This window comes from Notothenia rossii (assembly GCF_949606895.1).
Source record: "Notothenia rossii genome assembly, chromosome: 5".
Classification (NCBI taxonomy): Eukaryota; Metazoa; Chordata; class Actinopteri; order Perciformes; family Nototheniidae; genus Notothenia; species Notothenia rossii.
In genome coordinates this window covers 71,272,597-71,286,438 of record NC_136903.1, presented here as the reverse complement: position 1 = coordinate 71,286,438, position 13,842 = coordinate 71,272,597, and the positions used below count along the sequence as shown (strand labels likewise).

The window sequence follows — 13,842 nt, the reverse complement described above, 5'->3', positions numbered from 1 at the left end:
TATTTATCAGGAAGAAGAAGAAGCAGCGTTCAAAGTGTAGACCCCTGGTGTAGGGCCAGGTCAAGGTACGTCTTATGTGTCATATATTTGTGTTTAACGTGTTATTTGTATGTTAAAAAAGAAGACATAATGTCCGTGAAATAACGTAGTGGATGTAGTGGGAAATACGGAAAATGTAAGGCGAAATTAAAGCCCTTTAAAGTTAGCCTTAGCGTGTCGTAACCGAAAGTGGAGTCGAGAGATATTTAAACATGATGTTAACATGACAATTGGTTTTCATGAAAATACAACAAATACAAATATTCTACGGAAGTATGCCGTTTAAGTGCTGAAATCTATGAGAGACAGATTTGCTCTGTATTAAAGGGAGAAGACGGTCAAAATGGCAAACAGTGAACCAGAGGACATGGAAGTGAGTAGGCTACACTGTATCAGTCTGCAACTAATGTTGAACAATAAACCAGTATGAAAGACAGCTGTTGAGATAATTCAGTGCTATTATGTGATTATTTGAAAAGACTGTTTTCTGCTTAATTTATTTTTTGTTTCAAAGGAATCGTTTCCGTTTTCTTCGTTTTTTTTTCTTTGTAGGTGGACAGTGACAGGAGTCCTTTCCAGCCGACTCCAAGCCCAACAGATACGTCCACTAAGGTGTGTGTGTGTGTGTGTGTGCGTGCGTGCGCGTGCGTGCGTGCGTGCGTGCGTGCGTGCTTACATATTCATTTACACATAACTTTATCCAGTCTTGTGCTATGTTTGATTTTTAATAATGGTGTGGAGTGTGGAAAGAGTGGCTGTAGGAGTCATGAAACGTACAAAGTAACGCATTTTGTTTTAATACACATTTGTTTTGTACTAGTTTTATATTTGGGTAATGGTTTGCATTATTATAAGATATTTGTTTGATCGCAATGGGTTGGTTGCTTTGGGTCACATGGATATGGGCGGCACTCAGGGGAATTATAATCCTGTTCACCTGCGTGAGGTGTGTGTGTTTGGAAGAGAGGGTGACACATACTGTATACATACATATATCATAGAAAACTTGCAAAAACAAAGTATGACAGCATTATTTTTCACAATTTATAATGCTCAATAGCATGAAGGATTTTGTGTGATCTTGCTTTATAATATGGCGACATGAACTAACATGTTTCTTAGGCTCTCATGGCTTCATCACAGGACAAAGATGGCGTTCAAGCCATTCTCTCTTTTAAGTGGTCAGAAGATGTTCCACTGCAGAAATGTCATCACAATCTGCAGAAAGTTCTTCAGACTTGGTCCAACACCAACAAAATTGATGCAGATTGCAAAGTTTCAAGAGTCTTAGAAGATGGTAAAGTTGAGATACGTCTTACACCGGCTCCAGGTAGTAATAGTATATATTTTGACTGTTACATCAGACCTATATTACTCACATTTTGTATATTTTCTAATGCAATGTTTTCGTCTTCTCTTCATTTCAAAGGCAAACCCATTCCTCCGAGTGAGCTTCAGAAACTTAGTGGACAAGCACTGCAGGGGAAAGATGGGAACACAGTCACAATACTGTCTGTTACTCTGACACCGCTACAGCTTGAGACACAACAACCATCAACGAACCTTCCTCCTTCACCAGATGTAGTATGTACTGTGTAGTTAATCAGTCTGAATGAAATGCATTGAAAATAAAAATGTTTACATAAAAACCTTGTATGTTATTCAGGATGCTCCACCGGAGGAGAAGAGCAGTTCAGTTTCGACAGAAGAAGAGAAGAAAGAAGAAGTGGCATGCACTCTCTCAGTGGGCCCTTTCTGGTATGTGAGCCACATCTACAAGAAGGAAATGGAACGTATAGAGAAAGAGAATGGTGTTAAAATCACATCAGATGTAAAAATTACATTTGAAGCGAAGAAAGATGGAAGCCCAGAAAAAGCTCTCTCTGAGTTTACAAGCCTCGTCCAGAAGTACTCAAGCGATTTAGAAGCCTCACATATTCCTCTCAAGCATGTAGATCCAGAAGTGTTGAAGGATGTTATGATCACTCAGAGAAAGGGGAGCACGCTTTTGCTCACTCTAACACCTGAAGAAATGATCTCATGGGGGCCAAGACAAAGTCAAGATACCTTCAGAAAGTCAACACAGAAAATGTTAAATATCAGCACTTCTGTTGTAGAGTCTGGAGAGGTGTCTGATTACACATCACCGAACATTGGCATGAGCATCAAAGACCCTCTGGTCAAGGCTGGGTTAACCATGGAGGAGAACTACTGGAAGCTGATGACTACCTCCTACGTAAAGCAAGTAGCTAAGATCAAAACTAAGTTTGGTGTTGATTTGAAAGAATCCGGCATCCGTCAGGGCAAAGTTGAAGTCAAAGTTTGCTACAAAAGATCTGGAGAAAATGCGTCAATGGAGAGCCACGCTCTCAGAGCTCTTCTTCATCTGTACCAGAAGATTGCCACATCACCCCTGAGCTTCACCCATCTCCCTGGTGCCACTGGGTTCAGAGGTTCACCAGAAAACCTGAGCAATGCTGGTCCATCAGAGGGAGCCTCCGAGAGTCAGAAAGGAGCTGAAGGCTAAAGGCATCGAGTGAAGACTTCCATACGAAGTTACGGAGGAGAGTTATTTTCTCACTAAAATAATAATTATGTAAAACAATCATTACTTAATGCTCTTACTGTTGTATTGCATGCCGTCTTTTCTTCTCTCGTTATACTTTAAATTATCAGTAAGGGTTGCTTTGAATTTATAGTTTATCAAAATGTATCATCTTCAAATATATAGTATAACTTTCTTTGATGAAGGATATCCCTAATTTTTGGAAAAACAATTCAAACATGGATGACGAGTAAAACAGAGTGGTGTCATCATTAGTTAAAAGCTTGAATAAAAAGGTGAGTTTTAAGAATTGATTTAAACAATATCACTGATTCTGCCAGCCTCAGATACTCAATGAATCCTTAAACAGGCAGGTAGCGGTGAAGAGAGATTGAAACAGGGTGATTTGGTTTAGCCTTTTGGTATTTGTTAAAGTCTTGCATTTCGCACAAGTTTAAGGCGAAATATCGATTTTTGGCCTAAAAGTAATCGAGACGAGAACAGATACTAGCGTGGATGACTGTCTCCAAATCAGACCGGGATATGAAGGACTGGATTTTTTTAAATGATACGTAACTAATAAAAACATGATTGAACAACTTTTGTGATTGCAGGTTTTATCTTTGAGGAGAGGGAGCCGAGATGTATTTGCGGGGACGGGGTTGGTTTAGGATGGCCAAAAATTAGTACTTCTGATTTCTGTCATTTAACTGGAGAAAGTGATGTGCCATCCAGCACTTTATTTCTGTTATCACTGCAGTACATATATTTGTGCATCATCAGCATAGCAGATAAAATATTGTGTTTTTATGCCCTAGCATGTAGATGGGAAATAATAATGGCCCAAGAATAAAACCCTATCATTACCTTAACCAGTATAAGAATGACATTGGCATATATAAATCAAACTGTCTACAGTACATATAATTGATTTACAATTTCCCAAATAAATGATTAAACCAACCCACACTGTCTCATCAAAGCATTCTTTAATATATCAGTATGCTGTGAAACAAAAACACAAAACACAAATGCTTGTTTTCTGTACAATTTTTTAATTTTAATTTATAACAATATCTGTTATTTAGTTTGTAAAGTACTCCAGCAAAGATTAAACATTATTCTCTTTCCAGAAGAAAGTCTGAGCCTCCATGCATTGTGTACTATAAAAGCTATGTGTCATTTGTCATTAAAAAAACAAACAAGGACTAATCAAAAACATTCTGAAAATGCATGTATGATTTTGCAAAAATGTTCTTTAGGTAAAATGATTGTACTTCTCTCTCAATTAAAGGCAAAACATATACAACAGCATAACATATCGCTTGCTGACAGGTAAGCAAAGTAAAAGGTTGTTATTGTAGTTATATTAAAGATTGGTGTTACTTTCCACATGCATTAAGATATGGCTGACACATCTCTGACAGAAAGCAGCCTTTTGAGACAGGCTGAGCGTAAGGACGTGTCAGAGCGACCAGAATGGTAGCATTAGCAGCAGCAGGGCAAAGAGGAGTGAGAGATTACAAAGACCAAATGAACATAATGCACTTAAAACTGAGTCATTACAAAAGCTGTGAACGTACAGACCTTGATCCTCTAAAGGTAAAAGGTAAATCAACAAGCCAGATTGATGTCATCTAGTCTTTACACCAAAGAAATGGACTGGAGAAATAAAAAGACAAACAAGACCCATCTCGATTTGACCATAAGTGCAGACTCCCTCCCTTTTTAAAGGAAGAGCCTTGTGACACAACTAAATGGTGCAGAAATGACAGTCCATCAGTCTTGTTTCTGCTAAGGCCCCCCTGTCATAAGCACAGCAAACTGCCCACCCACGAAGGCCTTCATTCATACCACCCCTTTACATCTGTAATCTCCACCCACCATTGTCTGGAATGTTCAAACCATTACCAACTTCCTCACTGTCCATCTCCATAAGCACACACCAAACGCCTCTCGATCTTGCGCTTTAGCAACACATGAGCTCCAGCTGTCATAACATGTGATAAAAACAAACATACCTGTTTTACACCTTACGGTATAAAGCCAACAGTATACGCTATACCGTAACATATGAATTCTGTGCAAGGAAGACAACACAATCATTTCATGGACATTGTTCTCAGAGAAGAAAATATGTGGAAACACTGTAGTTGCCATCTGGTATTGACATGTTACTGTGCTATAAACGGTGCTATCACAAATCTGTCTCACACAATCTTGCTAAAAAACTCTAGCAAGACAACATATGCACCGATTTAGAAAACTTTGAGTTTTGCCTTTCCCACTCAAAGTCAACACAACAACAAACAGTTGGCACTGGTGAAATGGAACAATGTTTTTTCTTTTCTATACAATTCATACAAAAATAAAAAATTAAAATTGCTCCAATGATAGCATCTTTTCTTCAGATTTTCTTGTTTCCATTTCATTTTGCACAGAGGTAGTGGCTATTTAGGTAAAGGGTAAGGGACAAAGTGTAAATTAAAAATCTCTCATAGAAAATGTTATTCATTTTTGACCAGAGGAATCTCAAAAGAACAAAATATAATACTGCAATCACATACAAAAGTAGTCCTTCATTTTTGTACATTTTATACAGTGTTCACACTTTTTGTCAATTTTCTCTCACACTTTTTATCGATTTTTTTGTTTTGCTTTGTTTTTCTTTAAAAGGTAAGAAGAAGGGTTGGTTTGGAATAGCGTGATCCAGGCCAATGGACAGTTTATGTCAGGGGGTCCACAAGGGGCTCCTCATCTCCACGTGATAGCAACTCCTTCTTCTCGTCTGTGCTGGCCAGAGAGTTGCGGCTGTTGTGTGCTCCCATGTACAGAGTGGCGTATACTGGGTTCGTGAAGTTGGTGGGCTGGAAAAAGGCAAAACATCATGCATTAGATATTATAAATAGAGACTACAACATATGCATATACATACATGTATGTGGCAGTGGCGAACCGTCAGGGCCTTCAAGGTATTCAGAGAATACCCTGGAACACTCAGATAAAACAAACAAAACATTGATTTAATTATATAAATAAAATGAATAAATGAGAATGGTATCTGTGTTATTGATCTGTAATATTACAGTGTTACGTTGATTTGTTTGCCCTTCTCGGACCATGCACTATGCATTTCAGTGGTTTTCTGTTAGAAAAGAAAGCAACCAATCAGATCTTGTTCTGGGTCTCTGGGTAGAATATCCTTCATCCAAGGTATTCTACATCCTTGATCGAATGCCCTGGCCGTTGCAATGAATGAGAGTGTATGTTTGGACTGACAGTTTGATCAACCAATCATATATTGATTTGTAGCCAATGGGCGTATTCTTTCAGAGTTTCCCTCGGTTCCAGGGTACTCTAGAAGGCCCGCTAGTTCACTGGCTGGAGGAAGAGGATCTAAATGAATGCGACGAAGCAATTCATGCCGTTTTATTGTTTTTAACGTTGAAATGACAAATGCAACAGGTGAAGATGAAGTTGTTGTGGAATTGTTGTGAGTACCCTTTTCAAGACGACAATTCAGTGAAAAGACGGACATTATAACGCCGGGGTGGGGGGGGGGCGGCAGGGGGTGTGTGTATCTACAGAAGGTCCAGTTGTGATAGACACGGTTCACCACTGGTGTGTGGTATTTCTCTGTACCTTGTCTGGGTCCAGCGTGAAGTCTGCGTCTAGCAGCTCCCCAGCATCGTCTTCTGGCTCGCCCTCGTAGATCTTGTAGGCGGGGTTTCCAATTTCAACATTCATTGCTCCGTTTGTCATCCTTTGGTGCTGGAAGCCCTTAGCCCTACGCAAAATATGAAAAGCACAGTCATATGTCTTTTCTTATTGAAGGTTTTTAAAGCCTTAACAGTGCAAGCGGGGGAACAGCCACATAATAAGGGGAGGGACGAGGCATCACATGACTCCCACCGCCATCCAGGCTGAGGGAACTAAGCCACAGCACAGGCGCCGACACAAACTCAGCATTCATGTAGCCCATGACAGATCCAGACTCAGAGGACCTGGATACAGGATTGTTTATGTACACACTATTTTTAGGACCACAATAGATCCCCCAAAGTATGCTACGAATACCGGCATTATCTTTGGTCTCTAACTGTAAGTACATGCTAGATTCACATGTTCCAATCCGAGCTTTATAGAATGCTGACACACTTTCCAGCTCTCAGTATGAGAGACAAAACCACAATACAAACCACAGCACAGTACAGTAAGTACAATATGGCAAAATATGATGGACAACAGTATGACAGATCTACAGCACTGGCTAGTGCATGGACAGATCTATTCAATGCATCTTTTCAATAGATCTGACATTGAGCCAGTCTGAAGAGGGCATTCAAAAGGAGATACTGTAGGAGAAGGATGAACTACAGCTCCCATTCACATCTGAGAGAATGGCACAACATCTACCACAGGACCAAACACTGCACAGCAAACCAAGACGTATGAGTACAAGAGAGGCAGAGAGAGAGAGCTTCAGGATGCAGAACTGAATGAGGAAAGTGAAACCCTGGCAACCGTTACCGCAAGCGTCTGGAGCCGGTTTTGCCGAGCCGACTAGACCTGAGGAGCAGAGGAGATGCCATTACAGAGAGGAGAGGGAGAGGGCAGACCAAAGAAGGGAGAGAAAGGAAGAACGAGAGAATTTAAAGGCAAAAAGAGGTTTCTACTGTCTCTTCTTTTGAATGAAAACGTTACTCACCCTCTCATCCTTCTTCTATACCAGAACAACGCTCCTGCAGCCAGCAGAACCAGTAGCAACAGCAGCAGCACGGGTATCACTATGGAGGCTGTGCCTACAAACAAACAAACAAACAAACAAACAAACAAACAAACAAACAAACAAACATAAGAACCGTGCGTTGAGAATATTATCTCATTCCGTGAAATGATATTAATGATGTCAAGGGAGTGTATACGTACGTCCACCTGAACCTGAGGAACTGTCACTGCTGGATACGGACTCACAGCGATGCCCCGCCCACCCAGGTGAACATCTACACAGACAAACACACACTCAAAGTGAGATATGCATGCATGCAATCATACATTGGATATTTTCACACTCAATTAATGACATTTATGAGTGAAAACGCCGCTCCTCACCTGCACTCTGGTAGGCGTGTGATGGTGTTTATAGAGCACTGTCCATTAGCACAGTACTCATTTGTATCACAAGTGTAACAGCTGGGCTGGACTCTTCCATCTGTGCAGCTGAAGAAGACAGACACACATTGTGAGTAGCAATGAAGAAGAACTAGACAGCTTTGCACATGTAGGTTTGTTTGTGTGCGTGTCTGTTTGTGTTGAGTAGAGAATGTGTCTTACCGGCACGTGAAGTCTCCTGTAGATGTAAACCCGTTGCTGGGGATGCAATCACCGTCACGACAATAGTGACACCTGTCCACCTCACATGTGCTGCCACTGTACTGAGGCAGACAGCGGCACAGTTTGGAGCCACTTTCACTCTGAAGACAAGTGCCTTTGTTCAGGCAGTGGCCCTCACAGCTTCCTGCTCACACACACACATACATGCAAACATATAAGTGCAATGCCTAGCAGCCACATGATAATCTATAAGAGCGACTCATTTGCATCAAAAGTATTTGAACATTGTTAAACTTGCATGTCTGCTAGATAGTAGGAGCACTCACTGTACTGGCACTGGTCACCCAGGAAGTCAGTTGGGCAGCTGCAGGTCGGCTGGTTTCCGGCACTAACTGTACAGTTGCCTCCATTGTTGCAGTAATCCCTACATGTGTGCAGGTTACAGTTTGGCCCTGTAAAGCCTTTCAGGCACCGACAGGTAGGAGAACCTGAGGAAGCAAAATATTGTTACACTACCGTGCCAGCAGAGACATAACACCTGCAAAGCCCTATTTTAGCCTATATTATTTTTATTTACGATGCACAAAAAAAAAATAGATAACATAATGGCAAAACCAGATAACCAATATCTTACCTGTAGGGGAAGGTGTGCATGTGCCTCCATTCTTGCAGAAGTCCCTGCACTGGTCTATCTCACATCTTTCTCCTCCATAGTTAGGCTGGCAGCGACATTTGGGCTGCTTGTGGGCATTCAGGGTACAGCTGCCACCGTTCAGACACTGGACCAAGCAGGGGCCACTGGGAGGAGCTGCAGGGGTGATGTTTTTCAGTCATACAGAATGAGTTCAGATCCCAGTGTGTGTATACGTTTGTATTGTGGAGTGTGTGTTTACTTACAGATAGGAGACAGGGTGGGAGTGGGCAACTCCACACATGTGCCGTTGTCCAGCGTGCGTCCGTTGGGACAGATGCAGACTGGTCCGCTGGGGCTCAGCAGACACAGCCATTCACATTTCTTCCTGTCGCAGGGATTAGGCACTGCCAAAAACAGAGAGAAAATCTGTATTAAACCACTTACTAACTGCTTTAGTCCTCCTGGCTTCTCTGTCTTTTATTGAGAATTGCTGATGTAAAGGGTTGTGTCTCTTTCCACTCACCCTCAGGTTGCTTGTAGCGGTGGTACAAAGCTATATCTGTGGCGTGGTTCATTCCAGTTGTCAGGTTCTCAATGGGGCCTTTGCCAAACTTATTCACTCTGAAGACGTAGTTGTTGATGTAGGTGACGCCATAGATGTAGTCCTCAAAGATATCGATGCTGAAGGGGTGATGGAGCACTGTGAAGGAACAGAGGAGATGTGTTATGGAAGATTCACAGACAGCATAGCTGCTAAAATGTCCATTCTTGCATTTTCATCCCAAATGGAAAATGCAACTGACACATGGATACAAAAACACAATTGGCATGGATTACAGAATGTGCCACTCAACTGTTCTTATTGCCGTTTACAGCCACAACCACATCGCTGCCATTCAGCCTCACACTGCAGATCAACGAGAGTTTAGCATCAGCCCAGAACAGACGTTCGTTGAAGTAGTCCACCGCTAGACCTTTAAGATAAGAGAGAGTAGTATAATAAAAAAACAGAAAGATTAGAATTGAAACAAGTCTACACTTTGCATTTAGTATAAAACTAGATTGCATACATTCGATAATTCATCCTCATCCTCCCCCACCCACCATTAAAATAAACCAGCGTAACATTTCAGTTAAGCTGGTTTTCCACACAGAGCACTGCTGTTTGCACTGCCTGCATTCCCACTATAAACCAAAGTCTCTGTAGGTATGTATACAAATATTTTTATATTCATTGTTTTATTTTATCATTTTTAAATGATCAATTATATGTGAGTAGTGTAAAGGAGCTACAACTTTTAATTGAACGCACTAAATCAAATTTGTAACCTCGAGTGGAGAATGTGTGTTTGCATGTTTTACCAGTTGGCCACTGGATGTTTTCTTCCACCAGCGTCTCCCTCATTGTTCCGTCCATTGCAGCCGTTTCAATCTTGGGATGATTCCCCCAGTCGGCCCAGTACATTTTCCTAATGAAATAAATGTAAAAGCTCCATTTATTAGTGCTGTTATCTATTAAATACTTTTGCATTTGCATTCTTGTTATCCGCTCACCCTCTCTGGGGGTCGACCACAATGGCGTAAGGCTCATCGATCATGCCGGAGATGAGCGTTTTGCGGTGGCGTCCTCCACTTATCTGGGCCACCTCGATGACGTCTCTGCCAGAGTCAGTCCAGTATAAGTTCCCTGCCACCCAGTCCACAGCAATGCCACGGGGCATCTTCAGATCCGGGATCTGACCACCGACACACAGAAACAGTACTCAGAACCTCCATCGTTGGACACACACCTAGGTACAAGCACATAAATACTGTACACACTCACCTCCACGTTTGTGACCCTCGACTCACTTTGGCGTCGGTTACGGTTGCTATTTGGGGAGGAGGAGGAAGAAGGCAAATCATAGGAGGAAATCCGCCCTGTGTGCCAGTTGGTCCAGTAAATGCGGTTTGACTTGACATGCAGGTCCATGGCATCAATGCGCACGTTGGCATCGCCCTGGAAGACCTGCTCATAGCGCCAGTTTGGCATGGAAGGGTCCAGGCTGCGGATCTCGCTGTCGTCAGCGATGTAGAGCACTTGTCTCGGAGCTGGGAATGCACAAAAAGTCACGTCAGGCCGGGAAAATAACCAACAGATATTGTAGTAGATTGAAGAGATGTGAGAAAAAGCACTGGAATTCAGGGTTTTTGTTATAGTACATAAACTTGGAAAACTAAGTGTCTATTAGAGGGGGAAGCGCTCACCATCAGCCTTGCAGGTGTCATTGATTCTGGCAAAGTGTTTGTGGCAGATACACTTGTGGGAACCCTTAGTGTTGTTGCAGATGTGGGAACACACACCAAACTGCTTGCACTCGTTCTTATCTGTGAAATGCCCCAAGGCCAGATGAAGCACATTACAAGTCGTTTTAAGAGCACATTGCCACCGCAACATGCGATAACACATTTAAAACACGTAGAGTGTGTGAAGGAAAACTGTACCTTCACAGCTGTTACGTCCATTGGACTGGAAGCCTGGTTTGCAGGAGCAGAAAGAGTCGGTGCCGTTCACCACGCAATGAGCTTCATCTCCATCTCCACACACTGTCCTGTTACTGCGGCAGTCATTCAGCACCGTGTCTGCAGGCACAGGAACAGGTGGTAAAAGACAAGAAAAGATAAGATAAGCTTTCAGAAGGACAACCACCAATTTATTAAGACATTTATACTGAGACGCAACACACCTTTCTTATTGCAGTTGATTTCATCAGAACCATAGTCCTCGCAGTCATTGAAGTAGTTGCAGCGCAGGACAGAGCTGATGCAGAGACCACTAGAGCACTGGAACTCATCTTTCTTACACACTGGTCTGGAAGGAGTCGATGCTGGAGGAGTGACAGAGAGGTTAGATCCCAATAAAGGATTTATAATCACATAGCAGTTAGCATACAATGCTTTCCTGAGTTGTTTATTTCACTTACAGTTTATAGTCTCTTTAAAACATGAAATAGAAAAGAATAAACAAACTCACGGCAGTTGACTTCATCGCTGTTGTCCCCACAGTTGTTGACAGTATCACAGCGTTTTGGTAAAGGAAGACACACGCGATCGTTATGACAGCGGAACTGCCTTCTGGGGGGGCACTGGAATTTAACTAAGGGACAGAAGGGGAAAAACATTAAGAAAGAGAGGGATTGCTTTTAGGAAAGGTATCAACCGGGTCATTCTTTTAAGAACACTGTTGACTGTGAACAGAGATTATTACCACACTCCTCTGGATTCTCATCTGAGTTGTCTCCACAGTCGTCCTCGCCGTCACACTTCCAGCCCAGGGGTTTACAAAGACTGTTGTTGCACTGGAACTCGTCCAGGGGGCAGTGTCTACCCACTGAAACACGGCGGTGAGAGAACAGGACAGAGGAATGAATAACACAGAACATCCGCTGCTGACACACAAGCATCCAGGAGATACAACAAGTGTCTTCATTACCTCCAGTGTCACATTTCTCCTCATCGCTGCCATCCAAACAGTCAACATCAGCATCGCAGCGCCAGCGGATGGCTATGCAATGGCCATTTTTGCACTGGAACTGATCACTGTCACATTTCACATCGCAGCCATTCTGTAACAAACCAAAGAATGATTCTTGTAAGTGCCTTTAGTGTGTCAATGTTCAAAGCAGAATAAAGGAGTAATATGGTTGAGGGATACCTCATCTGAACCGTCAGCACAGTCGTGGTCTCCATCACACTTCCAGCGGCCGGCAATGCAGCGGCCATTTGTGCATGAGAACTCGCTTTCCGAACACTTACGAGGCACTGAGGATAGAGAGAAAGCAGCTTAGAAGGCTGAGAGTGAATGATTGAGCAGGAACGGAGAGGAAAGGCGAGTACCAAAGAGAGGCGTTAGGGAAGGAAAAAGAGGAAGAGAAAGGAGGGAAAAAGCCGACTGCAAGAAGAGAAAAGGAGGCTCTGTCGACAGTCTGACATACATGAATATTATAAGGCTGATAATTCATATGACAGTAATAACTCATGGGGTGCAGGTGGGGATGGTGCAACATTCTCTACGCGGTATGTTGTGGAAGAGGAGCAGTAGGGATTGAAAAGGAAGGAAAAGGATCACAGAACGAAAGACAGGCTGGGGGGGGGGGCACACGAAAGACTGGGTAGCTAAGATTGTGTATGGTTGAGCTGAAACTGTGAAAACACCTACCTCTGGCTCACATCAACAGGCCAGTGTGAAATGCAAAATAGACATGAAATGACGTGAGGTGTGCAAATGGCCACAGAACTTATTAATGCAAAAATGGAAATCAAAGTCTCAACAATGCGTGTAGTCGAGTAATTATAACAGACAAACAGACAGTGAAAGGCGATACATTGCTAACTAAAACTCATTGCATCTGATATCATGTTATAAATAATTGCTTTCATGCAGACTGTGATGAACTGTGGTTGTGGCTATGTGAGTGAGGAGCAAAGTAAAATACAGAGGGGAACCTACCACACTTGTCTTCATCAGAGTTGTCCCCACAGTCGTTGTCGTAGTCGCATTGCCAGCGGCCAGGCACACAGCGGTTGTTTTTACAGCGGAACTGGTATGGCTCACATGTACGCTCATCTGAGCACCAAACAGACATGATTAGTACAAGCATGGCCCTGTAACTGACTTCCTTTCCCCATCGTTCACCCTGTCCTTACCACACTCTTCTTTGGGTTCATCCGAGGCGTCTCCACAGTCATCCTCTCCGTCACACTTCCAGCGGGCCGGGATGCAGCGCCCCGAGTCCTTACAACGGAACTCATCCACACCACATGTCATCTGAGCTGCAATAGAAAGGGTTTAATGGATTAGACATGGTGACACTAGACATGGGAAGAAAGGCTTAGTCACTCTGTTTCTGTTACAGAATTAACAGATAACAAATAGATAGAAATGTTATTATTAAGCTTCAATAATGGCTAACTTAATAATGAATCTCTAAATAATCTTTGTGGCCGTGGTTTCTTATTTTAAACTCAAATAGCACATGAAATATTCTCTATATTTTAGTTGTTTGCAGAAATCAAGAGCCTCCAATCAATATTATCAGTCAGGAAGTATTAGAGGACCGTGTTCTTGCTGTGAAGAGAAGAGAATATGAGTGGCGGCTTACTGCAGTTGGCAGGCTCATCAGATCCGTCCACGCAGTCATTGTCCCTGTCACACACCCACACCCGGGGGATACAGCGCTTGGTGATGGCACACTGGAACTGGTTGGGGGCACACGTCACTTCCGCTGCACAACAAATACATAGAAACTCC

The 13,842-nt window shown here is 42.7% G+C and overlaps 2 protein-coding genes across 3 annotated transcripts in view; one reads left to right on the top strand and one right to left on the bottom strand.

Moving 5' to 3' along the window:
* The first annotated feature begins 10 nt into the window (after window positions 1-10).
* Window positions 11-3,768, top strand: LOC307039490 (uncharacterized protein). The gene is made up of 6 exons (XM_079681592.1): window positions 11-65; window positions 367-412; window positions 592-651; window positions 1,162-1,369; window positions 1,469-1,623; window positions 1,706-3,768. Exons 2-6 carry the CDS (start codon window positions 383-385, stop codon window positions 2,564-2,566), a joined length of 1,314 nt encoding a protein of 437 aa, XP_079537718.1. The 5' UTR covers window positions 11-65; window positions 367-382; the 3' UTR covers window positions 2,567-3,768.
* Window positions 3,620-13,842, bottom strand: part of LOC307039489 (low-density lipoprotein receptor-related protein 1-like) — a 32,570-nt gene continuing 22,347 nt past the window's right edge. The window contains exons 42-66 of one of the 2 annotated variants that reach the window (XM_079681590.1): window positions 13,694-13,816; window positions 13,239-13,364; window positions 13,042-13,158; window positions 12,247-12,353; window positions 12,025-12,157; window positions 11,800-11,922; window positions 11,566-11,688; window positions 11,279-11,419; window positions 11,037-11,174; window positions 10,800-10,919; window positions 10,378-10,643; window positions 10,107-10,288; window positions 9,915-10,021; window positions 9,407-9,526; window positions 9,076-9,252; window positions 8,816-8,956; window positions 8,553-8,726; window positions 8,245-8,406; window positions 7,919-8,102; window positions 7,697-7,804; window positions 7,514-7,587; window positions 7,293-7,386; window positions 7,115-7,153; window positions 6,227-6,371; window positions 3,620-5,451 (exon numbers count right to left, since the gene is read on the bottom strand). In XM_079681590.1, coding sequence (XP_079537716.1) covers window positions 5,311-5,451; window positions 6,227-6,371; window positions 7,115-7,153; window positions 7,293-7,386; window positions 7,514-7,587; window positions 7,697-7,804; window positions 7,919-8,102; window positions 8,245-8,406; window positions 8,553-8,726; window positions 8,816-8,956; window positions 9,076-9,252; window positions 9,407-9,526; window positions 9,915-10,021; window positions 10,107-10,288; window positions 10,378-10,643; window positions 10,800-10,919; window positions 11,037-11,174; window positions 11,279-11,419; window positions 11,566-11,688; window positions 11,800-11,922; window positions 12,025-12,157; window positions 12,247-12,353; window positions 13,042-13,158; window positions 13,239-13,364; window positions 13,694-13,816 — 3,365 coding nt within the window. In that variant the 3' untranslated portion in view covers window positions 3,620-5,310. The remainder of the gene's footprint in view (window positions 5,452-6,226; window positions 6,372-7,114; window positions 7,154-7,292; window positions 7,387-7,513; window positions 7,588-7,696; window positions 7,805-7,918; window positions 8,103-8,244; window positions 8,407-8,552; window positions 8,727-8,815; window positions 8,957-9,075; window positions 9,253-9,406; window positions 9,527-9,914; window positions 10,022-10,106; window positions 10,289-10,377; window positions 10,644-10,799; window positions 10,920-11,036; window positions 11,175-11,278; window positions 11,420-11,565; window positions 11,689-11,799; window positions 11,923-12,024; window positions 12,158-12,246; window positions 12,354-13,041; window positions 13,159-13,238; window positions 13,365-13,693; window positions 13,817-13,842) is intronic. The other variant, XM_079681591.1, reaches the window with a different exon arrangement.